Source organism: Manis javanica, chromosome 4 (assembly GCF_040802235.1).
Source record: "Manis javanica isolate MJ-LG chromosome 4, MJ_LKY, whole genome shotgun sequence".
NCBI lineage: Eukaryota > Metazoa > Chordata > Mammalia > Pholidota > Manidae > Manis > Manis javanica.
Genome location: NC_133159.1, coordinates 41,627,030 through 41,646,571, shown reverse-complemented (window position 1 = coordinate 41,646,571; position 19,542 = coordinate 41,627,030). Strand labels below are relative to the sequence as shown.

At 35.8% G+C, this 19,542-nt stretch overlaps 1 protein-coding gene across 4 annotated transcripts in view; it reads right to left on the bottom strand.

The window, feature by feature from the left end:
- ZFYVE9 (zinc finger FYVE-type containing 9) overlaps positions 1–19,542 on the bottom strand; it is a 230,793-nt gene that overhangs the window by 117,702 nt on the left and 93,549 nt on the right. For 3 of the 4 annotated variants that reach the window (XM_037021848.2, XM_037021850.2, XM_073233939.1), the window contains exons 3-4: positions 18,930–19,035; positions 12,307–14,396 (exon numbers count right to left, since the gene is read on the bottom strand). In XM_037021848.2, coding sequence (XP_036877743.2) covers positions 12,307–14,396; positions 18,930–18,999 — 2,160 coding nt within the window. In that variant the 5' untranslated portion in view covers positions 19,000–19,035. Of the gene's footprint in view, positions 1–12,306; positions 14,397–18,913; positions 19,036–19,542 lie in introns of all 4 variants that reach the window. The other variant, XM_037021849.2, reaches the window with a different exon arrangement.

Sequence of the window (19,542 nt, the reverse complement as noted above, 5' to 3'; positions counted from 1 at the left end):
ACAACAAATGTTGGCGAGGCTGTGGAGAAAGGGGAACCCTCCTACACTGCTGGTGGGAATGTAAATTAGTTCAACCATTGTGGAAAGCAGTATGGAGGTTCCTCAAAATGCTCAAAACAGACTTACCACTTGACCCAGTAATTCCACTCCTAGGAATTTACCCTAAGAATGCAGCAATCAAGTTTGAGAAAGACAGATGCACCCCTATGTTTATCGCAGCACTATTTACAATAGCCAAGAATTGGAAGTAACCTAAATGTCCATCGGTAGATGAATGGATAAAGAAGATGTGGTACATATACACAATGGAATATTACTCAGCCATAAGAAGAGGGCAAATCCTACCATTTGCAGCAACATGGATGGAGCTGGAGGGTATTATGCTCAGTGAAATAAGCCAAGTGGAGAAAGAGAAATAACAAATGATTTCACTCATCTGTGGAGTATAAGAACAAAGGAAAAACTGAAAGAACAAAACAGCAGCGGAATCACAGAACCCAAGAATGTACTAACAGGTACCGAAGGGAAAGGGATTGGGGAGGATGCGTGGGTAGGTAGGAATAAGGGGGGGGAGAAGAAGGGGGTATTAAGATTAGCATGCATAATGGGGGGGGTGGGAGAAAGGGAAGGGCTGTACAACACAGAGAAGACAAGTAGTGATTCTAAAACATATTGCTATGCTGATGGACAGTGACTGTAAAGGAGTTTTATAGGGGGACCTGGTATAGGGAAGAGCCTAGTAAACATAATATTCTTCATGTAAGTGTAGATTAATGATAACAAAAAAAAAAAAAAAGCAGTTCCTGGGTGGTGACCTCCAATGAGTTCTACACAATGATATAAAGGGCATATCAAAGTGTGGGCAAAGGGTCTGTTTGTGTTTATACAGAGGATCAAAGCCTAATTGGGCTACCCAGAAAATGAACTAAGATACGATATGAAGAAGAACTTCCAACATCAGCACTCTCTGGAAGAGTCATACCAGAAGATGATCATCAAAAAACCTCAACAAAGATCTAGGCACTGCTACAGCTGTAGCTGCATTCATCCCACTGGTTCCTGGACTTGCCAATGGAATGAAGAAGGAGATATCTAAGCTGGCCTGTGCATACAGTAAAACAACAAATTTGACTGGATCCTTACTGTCAGAACTCAACCAAGAATTAGGAGAAGTGCAAGGTGTAGCACTCCAAAATCTTATGACTATAGACTATCTACGGTTAAAAGAACATATGGCATGTGAACAGTTCGCAGGAATGGGTTGTTTTAACTTGTCTGATTTCTCTCAGACTGTTCAAGTTCAGTTGGACAATATCCATCATATCATAGATAAATTTTCACAAATGCCTAGGATGCCTAACAGGTTTTCTTGGTTTCACTGGAGATGACTGGTAATTATAGGTCTGCTTTGGTTATGTAACTGTATTCATATTATGTTAATGTGTGTGCAAAATTTAATTAGTAGTTTAAAACCTATACATGCTTAAGTTACTCTACAAGAAGATATGTCAAAGAAATAATCAGTCTTCCCATGTTTTCTTCTGTCTGCTACCTCTATAGCTTTTCTTCTTCCTTCCTAATTACAACCCTTAAATAGAATTCGTGCCTCATACCGAATTCACTGAGTATCATAATTCTTCCAAGTGGTAAAGATACCTCAAGACAAATGCTGGGCATAGAAGCCACAGGGCATAAATCTGCAAAGAAGTAAAAAGCTAACCTTTTCAAACAATATGGCTTCTCTCTCACTTACCAACTTTACATTTCCCTGTATGGCCCCGGAAGATGACTGGTTAGCCAGAGATGGGTAAGATTCCTCAAGGGAGGAACAACCTAAGACAGGCACAGTCACAGAGGGGCCATCAGGTGAGAAATTGGGGATCAACAGAGGTGAGGCTTAGAACCTCACCCCCCTGTTTTGAGAGATATCTTCTGCATCTGTGGATGTTTTATTGCCCTTGTCTAGCTTGGATTAACACTTAGTCTACAGGCACACACGTGATCATCTACATTTGTTCTCTTACAACACTAAACTATGTTTTCTACCTTTATCTTGCATCTACCTACCACTTCAGCATTTTATTTAAAAAAAAATAATAATAATAATAAAGGGAGAAATGTGGGATTCATATATAATTCAAGTATAAAAATCAAATGAATATTCATATTTGACCTGATTGTTTATAGTTCATAATGCGTGATCAAAACCGAAAGTTTCTGTGATGACCGCCCTTGTACTGTTCACCATGTAAGAACTTATTCACTATGTAAGAATTTGTTCACCATGTAAGAACTTGTTCGTTATGCTTCAGAAGATTGGAGACCGACGAGAATTAGGCTTGGGGTGGATTTATGATTGTGCATTGAGCATTGAGTCCCCTATACAGAATTTTATTGTTGTTAACAACCATTTGATCAATAAATATGAGAGATGCCCTCTCAAAAAAAAAATGGCAAAGATCAAGGACAAGGAGCACTCATAAAGGAAAACCCATCAGGCTATCAGTTGACTTCTCAGCAGAAACCTTACAGGCCAGCAGGCAGTGGTGTGATATATTTAATTCAATTAAACAGAAGGTCCCCAACCAAGGATACTCTACGTGACAAGATAATCATTTAACTTTGAAGCATGGATTAAACAATTTCCAGATAAAAAAAAAGCAGAGGAAATTCACCACCTACAAACTGTGTCTACAGTGTATTTTAAAGGGAATGCTCTAGATGAAAGTGCTCCTAAGGCTTAACAGATGTCACCAGTGGGAAAAAAGTACAATTATCAAGCAAATGTTAATCTAATCAATTACAAAGTTAGTCAATGGATACACAAGAAGTACAGAATATAGTAACTAAGACATAAAGACTGGAGGATGAAGAAGAAGGAGGCAAAAAAGCAGAACCTTTAGACTGTGCTTCAAATAGCACAATAAGTGGGTTAACACAGACTGTTAGAGAGCAAAGAAGCAGTCCTTGAACCTCTGGGAACCACAAATCAATGACAATAAGTACATACCTATCAACACTGACCCTAAATGTAAATGGACCAAATGCACCAATCAAAAGACACAGAGTTCCAGAATGGATAAAAAAACAAGACCCTTCTATATGCTGCCTACAAGAGATTCACTCCAAACCCAGACATACACAGACTAAAAGGGAAAGGATGGAAAAAGATATTTCATGCAAATAATAGGGAGAAAAAGACAGGAGTAGCAGTATTATATCAGACAAAATATCTCAAAACAAAGAAAGTAACAAGGAACAAAGAAGGACATTACATAATGATAAAGGAGTGAGTCCAAAAAGAGGCTATAACCATTATAAATATCTATGCACCCAACATGAGAGAAACCAAATATGTGAAATAAATACTAACACTTAAAGGGGGAAATAGATTGCAAAGCATTCATTTTTGGAGACTTCAACATACCACTCAGACCAAAGGACAGATCAACTAGAGAGAAAATAAGTAAGGAGACAGAAGAACTGAATGACACATTAGAACAGATGGACCTAACATATCTACAGAACACTCTACCCAAAAGGAGAACACATATTCTTCTCAAGTGCACATGGAATATTTTCAAAAATAGATCACATACTATGCCACAAGCCTCAGTAAATTCAGAAAGATTGAAATTGAACCAACCAGCATCTTAGACCACAAAGGTATGATACTAGAACTAAATTAGGCAAAGAAAACAAAAAAATCCACAAAAGAAAGTCCTAAAAAAAGGCTTAACAACATGCTCCTAAATAATCAATGGAACAATGACCAAATAAAAATAGAGATCAAGCAATATATGGAGACAAATGACAACAATGATTCAACAACACAAAATCTGTGTGATGCAGCGAAGGCCTAGCTAAGAGGGAAATACATTGCAACACAGGCCTATGTCAGGAAAGAACAATCCCAAATGAACAGTCTAAACTCACAATTAATGAAACTAGAAAAAGAAGGACAAATGAGGCCCATAGTCAGTAGAAAGAGGGACATAATAAAGATTAGAGCAGAAATAAAAAAAATCGAGAAGAATAAAACAATAGAAAGAATCAATGAAAGGAAGAGCTGGTTCTTCAAGCAAATAAACAAAATAGATAAACCCTTAGCCAGACTTACCAAGAAAAAAAGAGAGTCGACACACATAAACAGAATACAAATGAGAAAGGAAAAATCACTACAGACACCACAGAAATACAAAGAATTATTAGAGAATGCTATGAAAAATTATATGCTAACAAACTCGGTAACCTAGAAGAAATGGACAACTTTCTAGAAAAATACAACCTTCCAAGGCTGACCAAGGAAGAAACAGAAAATCGGAACAGACCAATTACCAGCAAGGAAATTGAATTGGTAATCAAAAAACTACCTAAGAACAAAACCCCTGTTCCAGATGGATTCACTGCTGAATTTTACCATTTAGTGAATGAAGACTTAATACCCACCCTCCTTAAAGTTTTCCAAAAGTAGAAGAAGAAGGAATACTTCCAAACTCATTCTATGAGGCAAGCATCACTCTAATTCCAAAACCAGGCAAAGACAGCACAAAAAAAGAAAATCACAGACCAATATCCCTGATGAACATAGATGCAATAATACTCAACAAAATATTAGCAAACTGAATTTAAAAATACACAAAAAGATCATCCACCATGAATAAGTATGATTTATTCCAGGGATGCAAGGATGGTACAACATTCAAAAATCCATCAACATCATCCACCACATCAACAAAAAGAAGGACAAAAACCACATAATCATCTCAACAGATGCCAAAAAAGCATTCAACAAAATTCAACATCCATTCATGATAAAAACTCTCAACAAAATGGGCATAAAGAGCAAGTACCTCAACATAATAAAGGCCATGTATGACAAACCCACAGCCAACATCATACTTAACAGCGAGAAGCTGAAAGCCTTTCCTTTAAGATAGGGAACAAGACAAGGACACCCACTCTCTCCACTTTTATTCAACATAGTTCTGGAGGTCCTTGAAACGGCAATTAGACAACATAAAGAAATAAAGGGCATCCAGACTTGTAAAGAAGAAGTTAAACTGTCACTGTTTGCAGATGACATGTTTTCCTTAAAATCCCTAAAGAATTCACTCCAAACTACTAGATCTAATATTTGAATTTAGCAAAGTTGCAGGATACAAAATTAATACACAGAAATCTGTTGCATTCATATACACTAATGATGAACTAGCAGAAAGGAAAATCAGGAAAACAATTCCATTCACAATTGCATCAAAAAGAATAAAATACCTAGGAATTAACCTAACCAAGGAAGTGAAAGACCTATACTCTGAAAACTACAAGACACTCATGAGAGAAATTAAAGAAGATACCAATAGATGGAAACACATCCCATGCTCATGGATAGGAAGAATTAATATTGTCAAAATGGCCATCCTGCCTAAAGCAATCTACAAATTCAATGCAATCCCTATCAAAATACCAACAGCATTCTTCAATAAACTATAGCAAATTGTTCTAAAATTCACATGGAACCACAAAGACCCCGAATAGCCAAAGCAATCCTGAGAAGGAAGAATAAAGCTGAGGGGATTATGCTCCCTGACTTCAAGCTCTACTACAAAGCCACAGTAATCAAGACAATTTGGTACTGGCACAAGAACAGACCCATAGACCAATGGAACAGACTAGAGAGCCCAGATAATAACCCAAGCATATATGGTCAATTAATATACAATAAAGGAGCTATGGACATGCAATGGGGAAATGACACCCTCTTCAACAGCTGTTGTTGGCAAAACTGGACAGCTACATCCAAGAGAATGAAACTGGATTATTGTTTAACCCCATAAACTCAAAATAGATCAAAGACCTGAATGTAAGTCATGAAACCATAAAACTCTTAGAAGAAAACATAGGCAAAAATGTCCTGAACATAAGCATAAGCAATTTCTTTCTGAATGCACCTCCTCAAGCAAGGGAAACAAAAGCAAAAATGTACAGATGGGACTACATCAAACTAAAATGCTTCTGTATGACAAAGGACACCATCAACAGAAGAAAAAGGCATCCTACAGTACGGGAGACTATATTTGTAAATGACATATCCGACCAGCGGTTAACATCCAAAATACAGAAAAAACTCACATGCCTCAACACCCAAAAAGGAAATAACCCCATTAAAAAATGGGTGGAGAATATGAAGAGACAATTCTCCAAAGAAGAAATTCAGATGGCCAACAGACACATGAAAAGATGCTCCACATCACTAATCATGAGGGAAATGCAAATCAAAACTACAATGAAATATCACCTCACACCAGTTAGGATGGTCAGCATCGAAAAGACTAACAACAAATGCTGGCAAGGATGCCAAGAAAGGGGAACCCTCCTACACTGCTGGTGGGAATTTTAAACCCAAAGGATTTTTTAAACCAAGGATGCCAAGAAAGGGGAACCCTCCTACACTGCTGGTGGGAATTTAAGGTAGTTCAACCACTGTCGAAAGCAGTATGGAGGTTCCTCAAAAAAAACTAAAAATAGAAATACCATTTGACCCACGTATCCCACTCCTTGGAATTTACCCAAAGAACACAGGTTCTCAGATTGAAAAAGACATATGCAGCCCTATGTTTATCGCAGCACTTTTTACAAGAGCCAAGATATGCAAGCAACCTAAGTGTCCATCAGTAGATGAATGGATAAAGAAGATATGGTACATATACACAATGGAATACTATTCAGCCATAAGAAAGAAAGAAATCCTACCATTTGCAACAACATAGATGGAGCTGGACGATATTCTGCTCAGTGAAATAAGTCAGGTGGAAAAAGACAAGTGCCAAATGATTTCCCTCATTTGTGGAGTGTAACAACAAAGCAAAACTGAAGGAACAAAACAGCAGCAGACTCACAGACTCCAAGAAGGGTCCAGCGGTTACCAAAGGGGAGGGGTGTTGGAGGGCGTGCGGGAAGGGACAGAGAACGGGATTGAGGGGTATTATGTTTAGTACACATGGTGTGGGGGAGTCATGGGGAAGCAGTGTAGCACAGAGAAGGCAAATAGTGAATCTGTGGCATCTTACTACACTGATAGACAGTGACTGCAATGGGGTATGAGGGGTACATGATAATATGGGTAAATATAGTAACCACATTGTTTTTCATGTGAAACCTTCATAAGAGTGTATATCAATAATACCTTAATAAAAAAATTAATCTAGGTTTTTGAATATACCACTTTGACATTATGTATATCATCAAGGTATTTTTTTCTGTAAGTGATGTAGATCTTGTGTGCCTAAAGGAATTTTGAAGAAATTAGTATTAAGAATTAATCAGAAAAGAAACAGTAAATGCAAAACACAACCCTTTAGTGTAGCCCACTTACCTGGCACTTAGATAAATAGCATTTCAATCTGAGATGACTTCCAGAAAACACACTTTCAGCATACCACATTTCACAGTGTTTACTGGCATACTCTTACAACCAAGTGACCTTAGCTAATTAGTAAGTTTAGTAATAATTTTAAGGAGATAAATCAGTGCTAGCACAAATCTTTCCATTTTCTTTTGTTTGGAAATTTTTTTTTAAACCCAAAAATTCACACAAACTTTCAGAGCTGCAAGGAAAGAGATAAAGTCTACACAATCCCCTCCTTTTACAGAAAGGAAACAGAAGCCTGTAGTTTTGTTCACAGACATTACAGTGCTCTTTTCTACACTACCTCTCCCTACAGTTGTCTTTTCTGTTCTGTGTATTCACACCACTAATGTAGTAAAAATTAATCCATTTTGAATTATATTTTTAAAGTCAATTGAAGTGGAAAAAATAGTGAGTAAACTGAAGTGGTATATATTACTGTCACTAAATCTCTCATTCAGTACTCAGTGCCTATATTGTTCTTTTCCTATTTAGTAATTCAAGACCTGATAAGGTGAAGTAAAATTCAAAATCCTACTAAGTTGGCTAGGCTCCCCCATCACCTGATAGCACCAATCACTCACCATATTTGGCATCTTTAAAAATTCAAATACTCAAATTCCCAATCCTTTACTTCTGCCCAAAACTACTGTTCACCCAACGACAATTACGTATCCTTCTAGTAAGCAATTAAAGTACAGATAAATTTTTTTGTTATGTGTAATATAGTAGAAAGAGCATGGGGCATTGGAATCAGAGAAATTTAATTTTGCTAAAATCTATGCACTCTCATTTACAAACTGAGAATTTAGGCAAGTTACAACCTTTCCGAGCCCCATTTTTCTTACCTGTAACTATGTCTCAGAGAATGCTAAATAAGCCTAGCTTAAAGTGGACGTGTTCAAAATGTCATGCCATTATCATCTTTCACACCTTCCAAAACAAATACAAAAAATCTAAGTTTTAAGTATTAATATCTAGAAGACTTACTTTTAAAAGCTATTTTTATGTCTACTTCTATCAAATGGTAGATAGAACAGAATCACTAACCAGCTGGCACCTAGTAAATAATAACCAGACACATCAGTGACAGTAATGGATAAAGTGCGACAAAGTCTTACAAATGACCAAATAAACAACTTTTTTCTTTCAGAAATTCTTTTCCACTTTCAAAAAATTCCTCTTTCCTTTCCTCTTACACTCAATGGTTTTCTTAGGTCTTTGAAGTCAAATGATCAAATAAAGGGATCAAAATGTTCATGGCAAATGAAGCTTGACAAAGAATGAATAACCATGTCTGCTGGAATCAGTTATTTCCACAGGAAATTAACATAAACATACGATAATGGTGACCATTTGAACTTAGCACTTTTTGGGGAATAGGCTTCTGTCTTTTTTTAAATTAATTAATGAATTAATTGTTTATTGTTTTTTTTATTTTGGTATCATTAATGTACAATTACATGAGCAACACTGTACTAGATTCCCCTCATTATCAAGTCCCCACCACATACCCCATTACAGTCACTGTCCATCAGCGTAGTAAGATGCTATAAAATCACTATGTATCTTCTCTGTGTTATACTGACTTCCTCCTGTCTCCCCCCACCCACCATTATGTGTGCTAATCATAATGCCCCCTTTTCCCCCTTATTCCTCCCTTCCCACCCACCTCCCCAGTCCCTTTCCCTTTGGTAACTGTTAGTCCATTCTAGGGAGTACTCCTTTTATTTTGTGATTTATTACCTATCATATAGAAGGAGTAGGGATTATGCTGTTTTATGAAGCAATTATCTAAATTAATAATGTGTGAAATCATAAAACAAAACATTTGCTGAGCATTTAGAGTGTGACATCCTTTTCCAATTAACAATGAAGACAATAGAATCCAGATGCTTCATCTCCATTATAGCAATACAGAAATAAGCTGTCATTATCTTAACACTTTTATAAATTCTAGTGTAATTATTTTTATTCTGCTTATTATTTTATACCAAAGTGCTGTAACAATTATACTATCTACTATTTGTCAAGAACTGAATGAATATAAGCCCTATACTGTGCTAAAAAATTTCCTAAGATTTTCTATAACACCTTCTATATTTATGTGTCTTGACCTATTTTATCTTTGACCCCTTCTGTAAGAGGAATTTATTTTCCCTTTCCCTACTGCTAAATCTCCACCTGGGCTCTGATGTGATCCCATCCTTCTCACATAATTCAGAACTTTGTCCCACTTTTATATCTACTTTTTTATTATCTCCCTCACCAAATAATCATTTTTTGTATCATGACTTTCCTGACTCCCTCTGCCATTCTTAGCAGAATTAAGCTGGCATTCCTCAATGATCGTAAAGTATTTAGTTCATAGGGCTAATATGAATGAGGAGACATGCTGGAGGAAGCAGTATGACTGAAGGAAAGAGTACTAGCTTTAAAGCTGGCTTTAGCTCATTCAAGCTGTGTGACTGTGGGCACATTCCTTGACCTCTCTAAGTCTCTGATTCTTGATTTGTCAAATAGGAAAAAACTAACAACCCAATCTATAAGATCATGATGGGGATTAAATGAGAATGTATATAAAGTGCATATAACTGGCTCTCGCTATACTGTAATTTGTGTGGGATGGTTTACTTAGATCAGTATTTCACAATTTTTTTAAACTCCAGGAAATCCAGATACTCCTCTCCCCACTCTGTGAAATCAGTGCCCTTGATTATAAACTTCATGAGTAATATATCCTAATTTGTCTCTTCTGAATTTCCAATACCTAGCCCAAAACGTTTCATATGTTAGATGCTTACTATATGCTTGTTCTAGTAAAGAGAATTTAACTGTAGCTATTAAGCACAGAAATCACTGGACATGCTTACTTTCTACTAGAATGGAATAAACTAATTTCTTCTTTCAACAGTAAATATTATTTTACAAAATCATATTACCTGGGGTATTTTTCTAGCTGCATTTACAGTATAATCTGATTAATATCTAGAAAATGTATATCTATATTTATAAGCCCTTTTCTTCTGAGAGGTGCTAGGATTTTTAGACATTATCTCATCAATCTCTAGAATATTCCTGAGGTAATGAGATGGAAGGGGAAAAAATGGAGTATGACATATAATTCATATGAATCCATAAATTCATAAAGTTCACAAATTTCATCTAATTTTTCAATTTATGTGTATTCATCACCATTTTCTTTCTGAATCCACTTGTTACCTATTTACTCATTACATTTGGATATGCTGGTCTGGAGCACAAGTGTTTTTATTATTTGCTTAAGAAAGAATTTTCAGAAAGTGTTATACACAATAAGCAACACACAAAACAACAGAAAAATGACAAGTCTTATACTCTAATAGAAAACTGACTATTCAGGTTTACCCCAAGCTGCAAAGTATTTAGGAATTAGACACATTATTTATTCAAATTTTAATACTTAGAGACTAATAACATAGCCACAGCTTTAACTTCTTTCTGCTCCCCATCATTTGGTTCTTTTATGCCAGGACCTTATAGTAGCCCTTGCTGATTGCCACCCAGGAACCACTCTCTCTCTTTTCCTTATTAGCAGAACCCTGCGTTTGTTCAGGCAACATTGGGCTCAGTCCCAGGAGATGAATCATGATTGATGTTAGCCAATTCTGGAAATCCTGGCAAAATTCCCCTTTGTCAGTAATTGGTTTAATATTGGATCTATAGTCTAGAACTAGGCAATCAATTGAGAGAAGTTGCTGGGAATTCTTTCCTCCCTGATGAGAGGGTGGCAAGGGCTCTTTTGCACCCCAAACAGTTTATTTGTCATTAGGAAGTTGCCAAGTAGGACTTGATGCTTAGAGTTATGCCACTATCTTGAGACCATGAGGGAAAGACCAAGAGAACTTCAGTGATCCTGACTCTGCAGCCAGACACAGGTGAGTCTCTCCTCACAGGCCTTTTGTTATATGAAATAAATGTTATTTTTGTCTAAGCCAGTGAGAGTAGATACTCTGTTCCTTGAAGTTGAAAGCATCCTAATTAATACAGGCAGACCAATAAATCAGGCAAGAGGTTATATAGAGATTAATTACTGAACACTTACTATTACATCTCTAAGCTCATCTAATCTTCACAACAGCCCAATGAAAATTATTAATCTTTTTTGTTTTGGTAAAAAAAAACTAAGGCTTAATAAAGTTATACAAATACTAGTAACAAAGCGGAAGTTCACATCCAGGCCTGATACCAAGCCTTGCATTCTTTTTAAAAATAAAAAATGCCCTCTGTCCTTGTTTACAGCTCTTGTTAAAAAACAAACTAATAAGCTGATGTGTTACTAGCTAGCAGAACTTAGGCAGTGCTAAGGAATATCAATTATTCTTACAATCTTGTCATAAGGATCTATAGCTTTCGATTCTATTTTGTATCAAAGTTACATGGGGGAAAAGACAAAAATATGTGTGTGTGTATTAAAAGTTCCAGATGTCTAATACAATGGTAAAAATCCTACAGCAAAAACTGAGATGGATTCTAAGTATAATATTCAACTTCTCAAGCATTAAACAATATGAAGTCAATCACAAATACTTCTTAAATCGAAAGAACAACGTCCTTATTTCAAACTATTACATTAACCAAGTATCTATCAATATAGAAGCCACAAAGTTAACACTTCCTCAATTCTCATCCGTTCAAGAAAACCGATTCAGCTTAACTCTTGGCAACAAAAAAATTACAAAAACACTAAGAATCAGTGAGGTCATTTTTTATTTAGAAATTTACTAGAATTGGGTGTTCAAAAGCCATTTATAATATCATCTCAACCAGAAGTATGCTCACCTTATGCCTTTATTAATTTCTAATTGAGCATTATAAAACAGGCATGCAAGATTTCTGAGCTGATACAGACAACTTACCTTCCCACAGGCTCTGCAATGATGCCTCCTTTTGGTGAACGTAAACCTGGCTTCACATTTCATGCAATTTGGAGCCTGAGAATCTGGAACCCATACTGGAGCCACCTCACCCAGAGTGGTAAATGGCTTTCGGGCAGAAATTCCAAACTGGCCAGCTCTGAGATCATTATCTGGGCTCTCTGAAGCTAATACAAGGCACGGTCTACTGGATACCCCAGACTCGTAACTTTCTAAATGTTCTCCATTTGTATCAGTGATAGAATTGTTTCCCAAAGAGGCACTGCATACACTGGTTGCTGAGTTTTCCCCTAATTTTGCTTTCCCAAGAAAATCATTTTTGTTTTTAATATTATTTCCATTGTTTGCAGGAAGGTCATTTTGTAAATGGTCTGATAATGGCTTTGGAATTTGAAGTTTAAGATTAGAAGGTTGCTTGGGTCTTGCACCACCAAAAGGAACACTGATAGACTGCAGGTTTGCTACTGTCTTGGGTGAAGATTGCCCAGGCACTGATGGAACCTGGCCACAGAAACTGTGTAAGTAATTTTTTTTCATTAGGTCATCAGTGCTGTTTAAAAGTAGTCCACTCCCTTCTGTGGCTTCATTTCCTCTCTGTTCATAAATATTTGAGTAGCATTCTGACTTGCTCTCCTCTATTTCCTTTTCTTCTGTTACTGAATCTTCTTTGGAGGGTAAAGTCTTTGGAACAAAACAAACAAGTGGGCTCTGCATTCCATAGGAATCACAACAATTAGATAGAGAATTTGCTGCTGGTGTATCTCTAACAGTGGAGAAATCACATCCTTCACTTTCACCCATACAAATTCCTTTTAAATCAAGGCCTGCTTCTGCCATTCTATCACACTCCCCTCCACTATCATTATAAGTGTCCTCAGGCTGATTTATCTGCAGAAGCGTCTCATCTTTATTTTCTTGGCTGTCATTCATCTCATTTAGTTTAGTCAATTTCCAGTTATTTATCTCCTGAGATTCAGAGAAATGCTCTGTCTTATTATGAAGTTCTGTGATGCCAAGATTTTCTTCATGTGCACAACCTTCACTTTCATCAGCTCTAACTTCACTGGACACAAGGCAATCTAAAAACTGTTCACAATTATCATCCCTTCCAGGCATGTCTGGTTTGAGAAGCAAAGGTAAACAAGACTGGATGGATTCTTCAGTTGTTCTCTCCTCTGCTGGCTCTTTTTTCATCAAAATCCCCTCATTCAAGTGAGAAAAGGAGTTTGGACCTAGATATATCCTAGGAGAGCTGGCTTTGAGTGTGAGAACCTCATCTGATATGTAATTCTCTTGCTTTTTAACAGCAGAACCTTCATCTGTTTCCTGGGATGAGATTACTGAATCAATAAGTAAACTTGTCATCACAGACATGGAGGGGTCTCTACCTATATTTTCATCATCCTTTAATTGTGAAGAGGAACAGACACTGGCTAGATTATCAGGTGAAGTAGTACATCTATCTTTAACAGTATCCCTCTCGGCATTTGGTCTACTCAACAGATCCATTTGTCTTTCTGAGTTCCTATCTTCTTCTGCGGACCCATTTAAACTAAAATTAAATTGATCAGTTTGTCTGTTTTCATTATCCAGTGAACAGCTACAAGCATCCACGACAGACTGACTATTATAATCATTACAGTCCTGCAAGTCACTTTGTAATGTCATTTCATCACAGCTATGCATGACAGCTACAACAAGAACATTCTTCTCATCTGGCAGACTAGCGAGGCTTTCACATTTCTCTCCTGCTTCGACAGTACTGCACTGATCATCTCGATCACAGTTCCTCTTAATTAACTGATCTTCTGCAACAGCATTTTCACCAATCCACATTTTGTTGACCTCTGGATTCAGACTATAGTCCTGTCCATTAGCACAATGGTTCTCTCCTTCTGTGGTTAGAGGAACTGAATGAGCCAGGGAGAAGACTTTCAGTTGTGGCTGTGACTCATTAGAAACTACAGGTTCATTCACATTAGCCAATGGAGAGTTAAATGACAGTCGGTGAGAAGGGGGATCTAGAAATTTATTCCACTTTGTATCCAATAAAATAGGAGAAACTGTTTCATCTGAAAAAATAAATAACTACAATAAGTTTGCTGGTAACACTGGAAAAGCTAGGACTAAGTTAATCAACTACATCTGCAAATATACTCTAAAAATAAAATATTCCTAGGATATTAGAAAATAGAATATTCCTAGGATATGATGTTTCTAATTTTTAGCTAAGAATAAGAAAATATATTTAAGATTATTCCCTGTATTACATGTCACCAAATAGTAGTACCCCCAAACATTCCAAACAACAAAACAATTCTACCTCAATCTACTAACATAACTGGAGTGGCCCACAGTCTGTGCTTGGGGCAGCTGAGGGGGAACCAGCAAGGGAGAAGGCCTTGGACTAGTCAGGTACAATGTGGAGTGGGGATTAAGTTAAAGCAGAAGAAAATCACAACAGTGAATGTGGTAAATGAATGGGAAAGAAAACAAAAAAATTCTCTGTGGAGACAGAATGCTCTATAATCTACACCATAAGTAAGATGTGGGTTACACAGATATATCTGTTTGTCAAAACTGTACAATTAAGACCTATACATTTTAATGTATGTAAATTTTAATCTTAAAAAACTTAAAAAATAAGCAGGGAGGAGCAGATGAAAATACAAATGAAATAAAAATACTGCATGTTAATCACTTGCTGAAGCTGGGAAATGGCTGCACTAGAATTTATTACACTATTCTTTCTACTTTGTATATACAGTTGGCCCTTGAACAATGTGGGAACTAGGGGTACTGACCTGACCCTCCATGCAGTTGAAAATCCTAAGTAACTTTTCTTACTTCCACAGAACTTAATTACTAATAGTCTACTGTTGATTAGAAGCCTTACTGATAACATAAACAGTATATTAATGTATATTTTGTATATCGTATGTATTATATAATGTATTCTTACAATAAAGCTAGGGAAAATAAATTTTTTTTTTCAAATTGCAACAAATCTCCAAAAGATTTTCCAATGTGTTTATTGAAAAAAAACCCACATATAAGCATACCTGTGCCATTCAAATCCATGTTGTTCAGGGCCATCTATATAGCATCTGCTTACAAAAAATAACTCCTTAATTCCTTTAGAAGGCAAATAATTTCAGGAGCCAGTTTCTTGTTTATAGCTATGTTGCTCATTTGTTTTGAAGTATTATTTTTTAATATCAGTAGAAGTTGCATTAAAACTATCACAGATAGCTTGGTACTTTTCCAAGTATATTTTAAATAAAGTGATTTCTCATTTTGTACTAATTTATTCCTTTAAATGATAAATATGCTACAAAGACTGGGATGACACTAGATAAAGAACATTATGCCCAGGAAATAGGTAAACAAATCAAATTTTTAATACTTCATCATTCTTATTGGAATATTATTAAATATTCTAGTAAGAGGCAGTATTTCATTTATTTCCATGAACCAGCTTAGAAATGTGATTTATTTTTAAAGGATGTTACTAAGTCTCAGGTCCCTGCTGGCCCAAATTTGGTCAACTCAGGATTTAATACTTAGAGGATACTAAGACCATTCTCCACACAATCTTATGTTCCATGGCCTTTATGATGTTTTATGGCCCTTTCTAGCTTCCTTTCATTATTTCCTTAGACCAGTTTCTTTTTAATCCAAAATGATTTACTTATTGCTCTCTCAGATTATTGTGTTTGGGGCTATACTTTTCTTGTTCCCCTCTTATGAATGCTCTTTTCCAAACTTACATAAAATTGTATTTGAAGCCTAGCCCATTTCCTCCTGCCTCCATGAATTCAAGCTTACATCTCAGCCTGTAAAATGTCTTTCTCTTCTGAATTTGTTTTCTACTACTGTTTCCAAATACATATATATTGTGCCTATTTCTTATTTTTCCAACTAGATTATGTACTTTTGGAGGCCAGAACTATCATTTAATCTTCATGTTCCCCAAGCCCAGTGCTTTTACTCGGTAGGTACTCCATTAGCATTTACTTATTGTGTACCTACTAAATACCAGGCACTATGCAAAGTAAGGGCTTACATTGTTGGAAAGAGATGGTTTCTGCCTGAAAAAGTCAGGTAAATAAGCCAGTGCAGTAGTGTACTAAATCCTTAAGAGAAGTATAACAAGGTGCAAAGGGAGCATTAAAGATTAACGTTACTCCTGAGGGGGAAATATATCTGCATGATTTCAAGACTATGATTATCAGATTTTCTGTAGGAAGAAAGCAGGAAAGGTACAACTCCATTATTTCTTATTTCTCTAATTGAACATACAGATAGCACTATAACACAGGAAAATAGCCATCATGGTTATTATAATCTTTTAACAAGTAAACAGAAACATTAAATGAAATTATGCTTGGCAGACCGTAAGTAGTTGATTTAATAAGGTAAATGAATACTTTCTGCCAAAATGTCTGCACACAATAATGTAAATATGAACCTAATTAATAATATATTGTGACATAGTTATTAGTTATAAGCAGAATTTCATATACTACAGAAAAAGTTTTAAAACTTTTTATTATGGACAAATACAGCTGATCTTTGAACAACATGGGTTTGTACTGTGTGGGTCCACTTATATGTGGATTTTTTTCAATATACTGGAAAATTTTTGGAGATGCTATAATTTGAAAAATATTTTATTTTCTCTAGTTTACTTTCTTGTAAGAATATATTATAGAATACATATACAAAATATGAATTAATCAGCTATTTAAATTATCATTAAGGCTTCTGGTCAACAGTAGGCTATTAGTAGTTAAGTTTTGGGGGAGTCAAAAGTTACACATGGATTTTCAACTGTGGGGAGTTTGGCACCCCTCACCCTGTGTTGTTCAAGGGTCAATGTTATTATCAAATTAAAATAACAATTTCTACTGATTTAACACAAATGTACTGAAAATCAACTATATACAAAGTACCCTACTAGAATCTACAGAAATCAAAAAGATTAATATAATGAACTAATAGTTTTATTAGACTCAAAGATATTCTAGAATTATGGTACCCACATGATTAGATGTAGCACCTGTGTACATATTTCATGACAAGTAACTATGATACATAGAGGGCCAAACCAAAAAAAAGGACTGAGAAAATACTTGTACAAATCATTAAAACTGAGAGGATAATGCATCTTCCACCTTGGTATGTATAAAATACACATAGATGCAATAAAATTCCAAATGATTAGGTTTCACTTTAATAGGAATCAGTAATGAGTCTAGATTAGGGGTTAGCTTTGGGTCATTAATAGTAAAATATGAGAAGAGCAGGCCATTTCAGATGCCCTTCCTCTCCCTTTTCCTGCCATACTCCCTGATCTCATATTCTCTTTAAGTCTTCTTCTATAGTAGATCCAAAGCAACAAAATCAGAACTAATCTCTCTTCCCAACTGCTATCAAAGAACAATTTGAATCACTGGATATAGGAAAGGTTTGGAAACCATTACTAAAATCATGGACTTTAGATGGAAATATTTCACTTTGTAAACTTGTTACATGCAATTTCTAGTTAGAAACAGAGAACATCAGGTCAGGTAAAAGGTAAATTTTAAAATTATGGCTTGTCCATTCAAGTCACTCTGAAAGGGGAATTCAAGGAAAAGTTTTGCCTAAATGAAGTGAATCTTAAGCAGACATTTTTAGACTGAGCCTTGAGAACATTTAGTTTATTAAGCATTTTGACATTTACTTAAAAAATGTAAATCTTTTAAAATTAAGTTTAAAATATACCTTTACTTTACTGGTTAATCAATATACAACAAACTATTTTTCTTAGTTTAGGAAATATAACCACACATTATAAAGCTTTCCTTGACCATAAATTGGTTGCACAGAGTAGAGACAGCTAAGGCTTTAGAATCATACTGCCTGGATTCTAATCCTGACACTTATTAGCAAAGTAACTTTGTTGAAGTTGCTTAACCTCCTGTGGGTAAAAGTGCAATATTTCCAGAATCTCTTGCCTGGCCTTAGTGCACCTCCATATCAATAGGTGTTCCCAAGGGGTGGAGAGAAGTAGTCCATCTCCATATCAATAGGTGCTTACAAGAGGCAGGGAACAGCAAGCAGGCACCTGGACTGGAGAGGTATTTTTGGGTTTCTTCTGAGCCAGGCTGGGGAGAGACGCAGGCAAGCAAGAGTAGACGACTTCTTGTAAGCAATAAACGAGTTTCTCCCACTTTATTTTTCCTTTGACTGATTTTGGCTTCAAAGGTTTATTTGCCCCAGGCTGGGAACAGATTTCTTTCCCACCCAAGCCTGTCCCACCAGAGTTACATCTTTCTGTGCCTCTATTCCCATCTGTAAAATGTAGATAAGATCTACTTACATTATTACTATTTTAATGATTAAATGATACAAAACATATAAATGGTTTAGCATAGCATCTGTCACATAATTAGTGTTAAAAAAAAAAGCTAGTTCTTCCTCTGGATATTAATATGTACTATTATTATCACTACGTCATTGGACCTGATTTTTTTTTTTTAAGTCCTGCACCTTCCTATAACTCCACATTCTCTATATAACAAATACATTCAAATAGATTCACCAAAGTAAATTCTCACCTTCGTTTTGTTCAAATTCATCTAAAACCTTGTCCAGGTTGTAAGCTTCTGCTTGGAAGTAATTCTCCATCAGTGAGGAAACACCACTCAAGAGACTTGTTTAAACCTAGAAAGTAGATCAAATTTGTATTATACTTTCAATCATTACAGTATAATCTATATATTTTACAACTGACACAACAGAAATACAAAGGATCATAAGAGAAGTCTATGAACGATTATACACTAACAAATAGGAAAACCAGAAATAAACTGGTAGATTCCCAGATGCATACAACCTACCAACACTGAATCATTTAGAAATAGAAAATCTGGAGAGACCAATTAATAATAATGAGACTGGATCAGTAATTAAAACAACCCAACATAGAAAAGTTCATGACCACATAGCTTCACTAGTTCTACCAAACATTCAAAGAATTACTACCAATCCTTCTTAAACTCTTCTAAAAACAGAAGAGGAGGGAACACTTTCAAGATCACTTTACAAAGCCAGCATTACACTGGTATAAAAACCAAAACTACAAGAAAAGAAAATTACAGACCAATATGCCTGATAAACAGATATAGAAATCCTAAAACAAAACATTAGCAAACCAAATTCAACAATACA